The following is a 9,400-nucleotide window of genomic DNA, read 5'->3' as shown; positions in this document are numbered from 1 at the left end:
ACTGATTATACTATGCATTCTGATTTCAGAAATGTTAAAGTATAAGAATGTGTGTGTGGAATCAATTGAAATGTAGTATATGTACATGTGGACATGTGTATTTGGCTTTTAGCATTGAATTATGTGGTAAACTGATTTGTCTTCCTGTCTCACTTTGCCTACACATGTCATTCCAAATATGTAGAGTACCTTTCCCACTTTCTCACTTATCTACTAAAAAATGATTGATAGTGAAATTGGTAGTCTCCTCCTTTCCTATGAAACCACATTTAAAGTGGTTGTCATGACACTTTTAACCTTTATAATCTCTTTATATATCTCAACCCCTTAACTTTTTTTTTTTTTGAGACTGGGTTGAGCTGTTACCCAGGCTGGAGTGCAGTGGCGCTATCTCGGCTCACTGCAAACTCCATCTCCCCAGCTCTAGTGATCCTCCCACCTCAGCCTCCTGAGTAGCTGGGACTACAGGTGTGCATCACCACATCTGGCTAATTTTTGTATTTTTAGTAGAGATGGGGTTTCCACATGTTGGCCAGGCTGGTCTCAAACTCCTGGCCTCAGGTTATCCACCTGCCTCGGCCTCCCAAAGTGCTGGGATTACAGGCGTAAGCCACAATGCCCAGCCCTGGCTAATTTTTGTATTATTATTATTATTATTTCGTAGAGACCTGGTTTTACCATGTTGCCCAGGCTGGTCTTGAGCTCCTGAGCTCAAGTGGATCTGACCCACATCAGCCTCCCAAAGTGTTGGGATTACAGGCATGAGCCACCCTGTCCAGGCCCCCAACTCTTTATACCACCATTCCTGCTTCCTCGCCTTTCAAACCCTACTCCTTTCCATTTTAACCTACATAATCCTTTCCAAATGTTTTTTACCTCCTCTTTGGAATATCTACTGTATATAGATCAATTCCTTTATCTACTGCCATTTATTGTCAATTCATTTTTTCAACTGTTGTCTCACAGTCCAAAATACAAGTTCTTTAATGAATTTTTTTAATGAGTCTACATTTGTGATAGTCCTGACGCTCATAGAACCACAATAATATACTATAGGGTTAAGAATTTTAGATGATTTACAGGTGTAAAATATTTAATAAACCTTATTAATAACTATGCCTATAAATAAAAAATAGCAAGCACCAAAAGCAAGTTAACCATAACTATATAATCTATAAGCTTAATGCTTATAATAAAATTCAAAGTCACTGAGTATTTCATATTAGTGAACCTTTGCAGTGTTACCCTTTCAATTTTTAATTACAATTTTTGCTTACATTTTCTTCCACACCCATCTTGTAACCTAGTCACTCTGTACACTTGCAACATTTGTGTTAAACTGAAATTTCTCTTTCAATTTTCTGAAATCCAACTCTCTACGTAACTAAGCCTAGTATAGGAGGGGAGGCCATATGCACGAATGAAGTAGATATTAAAATTAGTTTATTTTTCTACTTAACTTTTAATAAATGAGAAGAAACACAGTAGTCTGTCTCATATAGAACATTTATAATACATAACAATCCATAAAGCCTCATGGTGAGGTAGGAACAGCTTTGGAAAATAACACACAGTCATTAAAACATACAAAAAGGTAAAATGTTGCAGCACTAAAGATATTTTATCTGCATCTGTATTTAATGAGATGATAACTGCATTTAACTGCGCCACATCTGGCCCAAAGGAGAGGCAACAGCAGACACAAAACAACACAACATGGAAGTTTCATAATCACAGAACATACTGATACACTTCATTGTGCTGTTTCAAGGCAGAACCATAACATGGCAATTTGTGTCTTTTTATATATATATATATATATATATAACCACATATTAATTGTATGTTACATTCCCTCCAGCATCTTTTTGCCAAAGACACTGGACCATATAATTTTTGGTTTAAAAGTTTAAATTGAATAACATACAAAAGGCTCTTGTGCCAGTGAAAATGACTGCTAAATATTCCAGAGCTTGTTAGTAAAACAAAATAGCATTACCACATAGTATCGGTAGAGCTACATCAAAATAGTGCTATTATAATCCCAATTGCAGAGACATGAAATACTGTATGACACAGTTTCAATTTTAAAAATGACAAACAAAAAACCCCTACACCTTCCCAAGAGTTTTAACACTGTTTATGACTTAACTGAAACTCAGTATTAAAATAAATATTTTTATATTGTAGAATTATTCTCCATATTTGTGTGAACATCTTAAGACAGCAGGTTAATGACATTTTTATCATTCAAATTATATCTGCTTATACACAGTAAAAATCTTCAACACCAGTTAACATACGAAATACTTCACATTAGGTTCCATAGGTCTTTTCCCTCAAAACTGTCAAAAATTCAAAGTTAACTTAAGGATGTTAATAAGACACGAACGGTTAACATAGCCTTCTACCTACTGTGATTTTCCAAGGTGCATTTGATGGACATTTTTCCTATTCAAGTTACATACCTTAGTTATTCAACATACTGTTCTCTAAAATGTTAAAACACATATAGCAAAGTTTTTGAGGATTCTGTTTTTTAGGTTCTAGTCCACAGTTTTACAATGCAGACATCCTTCAGAAAAAACTAAGCAATCATAAAAGCTAAAAGGTGACAATGGAGAATTAAATCTCTCATCACTAAGGCTGCATTTGGCTTGGAAAAATTTCTTGGTTTTAATTCAGGCACATGCAGCACCTCCTTTTCACTAAACTGAGACAACAGACAAGTTTCTAAACACATATTCTATACTGATCTTGCTCAAATATAAAAGAGCCAGCAGGAGAGATGCAACTCCTAAAACTGATGCAGTGTTATAAAATAGCATATTTAAATATTGGGTTTAAGTCTCCTAATAATTCAGAGTACTTCCCTCATTTTCTTTCAGAAAGGAATAAGCTATTTTGAGAAAGACACTTAAATCCTACAATATTTAAATACAAAAGCATGTCTTTTTTTTTTTTTAAAGATAATGCTAATATAGCTAAAATGGGTTAGAAAGTGCATTGTAAAGAAATAAATAATTCTCCGCTAAAACTCAGAAGGTTGAGTCAGTGCCCACTGTTTTTGCTGACAGTCATTTGAAAAAAGAAAATCCTATGGTACCACTGTTATATATAAGCTACTTAAAAATTATGAAAAGTGAAATAACTAAAACCTAAAGGCTGTTATCTTCAAAGCACTTTTGAAAAACAAACATAGCCCTTGTCCCATGCTTATATACCATTTTTTAAAATCCTCACTCAGTTGATGTCTTACACTTAGGTGTTATACCATCTTTAAGACACAGACCTCGAGTAGAGCATTTGTAAAAGAAAACCTCATTGAATGTAATATATTTTATCAGTTATCTTTGTATCATTGCTGAAATGTTTATATAACAAATTGATATCTGAATAAAATGTTCTGTAAAATATTAAATCAGGAATGTACATGATACAGTACAATTCACAGCTTTCTCTTCTCGTTCGCCCAGATGAGATCCCTCAATTTCATGTTTAAAAAAAACCCTCCCAAGCCTTTTCGCAAAATTCATGGTAACTATCAGTTTAGGAATTGAATTACACAATATCAGATAAGAATATTAAAAGATCAAGATGTATTGCAAACTGGCAGTTTATGGTTTTGGCCCATTATAGTAAATGTGAACTTACAAACTGTGTTCCTAAAATTACCATATTTTCACTGGAAAAAATCAGCTGTTCTTAAATAGGCCCATTGCCAGCAATAGGCTTATACTACGAAAAACACACACCACAAAAGATCATCCCTTTAAAAAGTTAACTGTCAAATCCTAACACTTTTCCCTCTTACAACCCATTAAACAATGAACTATTTTAAATCCCAAAACATAGCCATCCCAAAAGTAGTCAGCTATAAAAGTTAAGTAGTCAGAATACCTTGTTTCTAGAAAAATAGAGCTATACATAACTGATACTAATATTCATCCTTTCAAGGACAAAAATCTAATTTTGTCACAAAGTATACCCTCTATCAAGAAAAATATAACTTAAACACACTTAAATAATATTTGTGTTGGATTTGAAATCTATAGCAATAATGAAATAGCCACAAACAATTTTCTGTGTAGATATTGTGGCATCTTGCAAAATAAGCCACTACTGGAAGATCTGAGTATGTGAAGACAGGATGACTTACAAAATCTTAATTAATTTTGCTTTAATTATTAATTTTGCTCTCTAAGAATTTAATATCCAAACTGCATTAACCTTCTGGTTTTCTTTTCTCTCAATTCAGTGGCTCTTAGAAAGCACAAGCATTGCTGGTTGTGCTCAAAAAGCTCCATTTAAATCCATTCATGATTGGTTATCATGAGATGACTTTGAAAATTTCTTTTCAAACACCCCGTTTAAAAGATTACATTAATAGTTTGCATTTAGCATGTAATTATTAGGTGTCAACATCCTTAAAAATACTTATATATTTTGTGAGTAAACTTGCAGCTCAATGTTTTTATACCAATCTTTCAAAGAAAGTAATGCTGGTGAACATGTCCAAGTTTCAGATTAACTTTGGTAGAATAAAAAGTTGAAATTCTCAAAATAATTTAAAAATGTAGTCTCAATATTATCATACAATAATCTAAATATTTAGTTTGGTAAACTTTCTTCCCTGCTCTTACTACCCCGTTTGCCCTACTGTGTGTAAACTGTAGTTCAATTTGTTAATTATCTTACTGTTTAATAGTCAGCAATACAGAATACAGGATAGTAACTGATCTTATTTCCTACTAATAGCCATGAGTCACTCTTAAAATATGCTGCCATTATGCTATGTAATGATCTCAAAGGGCAATATTACCTAAAATGTCAAAGGAAACAAACTGTTGATGATTTTAAAGTTCTATCAGTTATAATTCTAAGAAAGTGTAACACTGGGGGAAAAGAAAAGCAGAGAAATTCCAGTAACAATTTTATTTATCCCCCTAATTTTTATCATGGGAAAAATCCAGAAATCAAATGCCATTATGTTATATAAGGTTTAACTTACTTTAAACAAAAATGTAACATAGTGTTAAAACTGGCTTTCCAAAACAGTCACAGCATAGCTGTACTCTGTACTAATAATCACAAAGTTGTAATATAGAACTCTGTTATGCAGTCCCATTATGTTCTTACAAAAATAGAATTAAACTGTGTGACCAGACAAGGACTTCAATTACACTACTTGGCAAACTTAGAATTTCAATGGAGTCTTTTTCCTCTTGCAGTTTAAAGCAAAAGTCAAATATCACATCTTTTTCAAGACTCACAAAGATGATTCAGGTTGTTTGTTTGGCATGTTTTTAATCTCTATCACAACAGCAGGGATGTTTTCGGCTTTAGTCCTCCTGGGTTTCTTCTCTAGATTGTTACTAAGTTCTAAACAAGAAATGCTAACTGTTGGGGTCTTTTCTGCATCCTTTCCAGAATGGGCTTGTGGTAGTGTCCCACAACATTGCTTCAAAGCACACTGAGTTCTGCAGGCAAGTTCACACGGGACTACACTTGATTTAGAGCCTACACTAGCAAATTCAGGCTGAATGGTAGTAGCATGAATTCCGTGATTATGAAAAACGTCTTTAATGGTTTTAGCCACCTCCATGTATGATGTTGGATCTTCACATTTTATGTGAGCAGTGGCAATGATTCTGCTTCCAGCAAGCTGCCAAACATGCAATTCATGAACTTCCTCAACTCCTTCAACATTTCGAAGTTCTTTTATCAAATTTCTGATATCAATTTGTTTAGGAACAGTTTGTAGAAGAATAAGAGCAGATTCCTTAAGTAATGGATAGGTTGTGTAAAGAAGTATACAAACCATTACAACACAAAGAGTTGGATCTAAATATAGCACCCAGCAAGGACCAGCCTCATAAACTGATGCATGAGTACTATTAATTATTTCTACAAATGCTTTGCAGGGGTCAGGGAAACATGGGTTCACACAAAAATCCCCTTCAGAACAACCTTTCCAAGAAAAGTAAAAGACTAAAGCATTTACTACTACAATCACTGAACCCAAGGCATCTCCAAGGACATGCAGAAAAACTCCACGCATGTTAAGTTGTCCAGCCCTATCTTCTTCCAGTTCCACATGGTCAGGCTCTCTGATAAGATTTCCATTCACTTGTACTTCCACTGTATCACCACTTCTGGGTTTTTCTGGGTCTACAAAGAAATAAAAATTTTATAGCAAATACATTTAAAGTGTTTATATAAACATCCTCGTCTAATTCTTTTTAAGTGGTGATGAAGGTGAAAATTTTTTCACAAAGTACAATTAAAAAAATGTGCCCAGAGCAATTTAAAATAAATTGACATTCTGGGAACGAGCCAGGACACAATGGCCAGGGCTAAATTAAGTAATTGTGATACGGATTCTTCTCCCTCCTAATCACTCTCCTGCCTCCTCCTCTCTCAAAGAGTATCTTTTCTGTGGGGGTGGAGTCTTGCAAACATTCTGCTATACTTTATGGCATATACAAAGGAAAACCTAAAATTGAGGGCTAACACCAAAATTAAACGCAGCTAGGAATAAGTCTACTAATACAAAATACCTGATTTGACACTTGGGCACTCTCTAGTCACTCTTTGTCACTGAGGCCAATTGCTTGAGAATAAAACCAATTTTAACTTTTAAACTTTTATTATGAATACAAAAGTTTCTTGGTAGAGGGGGTTTAAAAACTGACAAATCAACAATATAAATCAATAATCACAGAGATTATTAGAAAAATTGAAACTAAATGACTATCTCCCCTACTTTTAAATCAAAAGTATTGATCTTTTCAAGAAATTACACACCAGAGAAACTTAATTTTCTTTGGAATAACACCTTGCCGAGTGGAGTGAGAGGAAAAACAATTACTTATTAAATCTGTCCAATGTACAACTTAATTTCACTAACTTGATATTCTGCACTCGGAAAGGAAAATTATGTAGCAATATTTATAATGATACAAGGTAAATAAACGTAAGTGAAGGAAATAAGACCAAATTGTTAAGCACCATTGAGCCTGGGTAGTAGGACATTGGTTGAGTCACTTCCATCTCCTTTCTTTCCACATTTATTTTCCAAATTTCCTTCAAAAGCACTTAATGTTAAATATAAAAAGCATCCACTCAAAATATAAGATGAATAAATTACCATCACGTTTAGTTCAGTACGATTATGAAAAGTCCTAACAAAATGTTAAACATGCCCAGACAAGTCCTAAATCTATGATTTCCAAGATTAGGGATCAATTAGCTGAAGCATACACTGCTGTTCATAAAAGAAACCTTTAACCAGGGTTTACATACTCTAACGCATATTATGAAACGGAGCTCAATGGGCATAACAACTACTCTGGCAGAGCAAGGTTTCCAGCACCCAACAACCGGGGACGAATTGGGGATTCTTTCCGTTTCCCAAGAGGGCCAAGGAATTGAACTGGGAAGCATTTCTGATGCTGTTATAACCATAACCAGACAAGTCTCCAGCAAAGTTGCTGCAGTCTGTAAAGACAGCCAAGTGCAGGTGTGGACTGCAGCGGGATGATGGTCACCTCCTGACCCTTTTCCTTAGGGTCTGACCCACAGGCCCCACCTACAAATATGCCAGACGCGTCCCCGGCTCCTTGCACCCGGCTGAGGGGGTTCTGATTTCCTGAAGCAGCGGGGCGTGTGCAGGACGGGGAGGGAGCAGGCAGGGGCGGCGCGGCGCAGGCCCGCTCAGGCAGCAGGGGGCGTGCGGGCCACCCCGCCGAAGCCCAGGCGAGGCTCTGGGCTCCCCAAACCCAACCACCTGAGGCAGCGACTTTCCCGGCTCACCTGCGGGGTCCAGTTTCAGCCCGTTGGAGTTGCTGGTATTGGCCACCAGGGTGTTGGTCTCCTCCTGGTCGGGACCCTGCTCGCCCGGGGACACGTTGATGTCGCTGCTCCCGGGGCGGCTGCTCTTAACGCGGGGCCCCTTGGGGAGGCCGTGGCCGTGGCCGTGACTCCCGTGCGAGTGGCCGTGGCCGGAGTCCTGGCTGAAGCCGCTGTGATGGTGGAAGAGGCAGAGCCCCAGCACGTTGACCAGCAGCCCGGCCACGCCGACCCCAAGGACCACCAGCGGCTGCTGCATCTCGTGCGGCTCGACGAAGCGCTCGATGGCCTCCAGCAGGATGGCGAAGCAGAGGCCGGTCAGGAAGATGGCGTTCACCAGAGCCCCCATCACCTCGGCTCGGATCCAGCCGAACGTGTTCTTCTGGGTGGCGTGGGTCCGCCGGGCGAAGCGCTCGGCCACCAGCGCCACCACCAGCGCCAGCACGTCCGACAGCATGTGGAAGGAGTCGGAGAGCATCGCCAGCGACGAGGTCACCCGGCTCACCACCACCTCCAGCACCATGAACATGAAGGTCAGCGCCAGCATGCACAGCAGCCGGCCCCGGTTCCGACCCCAGCACCCCATGGCTGCGGCTGCGGGGCCCGCCGAGCCCGGCCCGGAGACTGGTGTGGCGGCGGCGTTGGCAGGGGGCGGAGGGTAGGCGACCGCGACACCGAGGAGCGCCCGAGTCGGGCCGTTCGGGAAACCGCTGAGGGGCCCCCGCGGCCGCACGGGGACAAGCCCGGGTCAAGCCGCCGAGCCCCGCGCCTGTGGGCGTCCTCCGCCAGCCGGCGGCGCCGCGCCGCGCAGCTCCTCAGGCGTCCGTCCTCAGAGCTGGCGCCGAGGCCCGGCTCAGCCCCAGCAGCCCCCACACCCAGGCGGCGGCGGTGGCGGGGAGCTGGGCTCCCGGAGCGGGGTACCAAGAGTCGGAGCCGGAGCAGGAGCAGGAGGGCGGCGGGCGAGGGCGGCGGGCGAGGGCGGCAGGCGAGGGCAACGGGCAGCTTCGCGCCGAGAAAGCTCCGAGCATCTGAGGGCTCTGCTTGCTGGTCTCCTCCGCGGCGGCTGGACTGAGGAGCGGATGGCTAAGGAGCTAGAGAGGAGGCGGCGGCCACGGCAGCTGCACTCGGCCCGGTCTCGGGCGCCTTCTTCGCCCCCCCGCCTTTGCAGACGGTTTACAAAAAAACTTTGCTTTGCACTCGGAACCCCCGTTTTCACACGGACCCGAGCGTGACAAGGCCTTGACGCCCCGCCCACCAGGCCCGGCACGCTTCCCCATTGGTCAGGGCCCCCTCACGACAGCCTCGGCGTCCCGCCCAGCCACGCTCACTAATGGATGTAGCCTCGGAGGGGCGGGAAGGGGGCGGGGTCGCGGCTCCAACAGATGGGGGCGGGGCCTTTTCCTCCCGGAGCCGGGCGTGGGCCGGGGGGCCGTGGCCGGGTGCAGCGGCGGGCGAATTGGGGGCGCGGGCCGCGTGCAGCGGGAGGGGGAGGGGCGGGCCGGGTCCCCTCGGGTGTGGCGGAGTCCTGGCTTCTGCGCTGCGGACCATT

General features: G+C 41.7%; 1 protein-coding gene across 1 annotated transcript; it reads right to left on the bottom strand.

Moving 5' to 3' along the window:
* Window positions 1-1,426: 1,426 nt before the first annotated feature.
* On the bottom strand, window positions 1,427-9,030 carry SLC30A1 (solute carrier family 30 member 1). Its single transcript, XM_007988520.3, has 2 exons — window positions 7,816-9,030; window positions 1,427-6,171 (listed from the first exon to the last, which is right to left on the bottom strand). The coding sequence occupies exons 1-2, from the start codon at window positions 8,435-8,437 to the stop codon at window positions 5,270-5,272; spliced, it is 1,524 nt and encodes a 507-aa protein (XP_007986711.1). The 5' UTR covers window positions 8,438-9,030; the 3' UTR covers window positions 1,427-5,269.
* Between the last annotated feature and the right edge of the window lie 370 nt (window positions 9,031-9,400).

This window comes from Chlorocebus sabaeus, chromosome 25 (assembly GCF_047675955.1).
Source record: "Chlorocebus sabaeus isolate Y175 chromosome 25, mChlSab1.0.hap1, whole genome shotgun sequence".
NCBI classification, from domain to species: domain Eukaryota; kingdom Metazoa; phylum Chordata; class Mammalia; order Primates; family Cercopithecidae; genus Chlorocebus; species Chlorocebus sabaeus.
This window is presented reverse-complemented; position numbering and strand designations above follow the sequence as displayed.

Bases quoted from the DNA above. Each gene is read 5' to 3' on its own strand.
- SLC30A1 (XM_007988520.3), bottom strand. From the start codon at position 8,437: ATGGGGTGCTGGGGTCGGAACCGGGGCCGGCTGCTGTGCATGCTGGCG. The intron at 6,172-7,815 runs GTGAGCCGGGAA...ATTTCTTTGTAG, and splicing joins GCTGAAACTGGACCCCGCAG to ACCCAGAAAAACCCAGAAGT.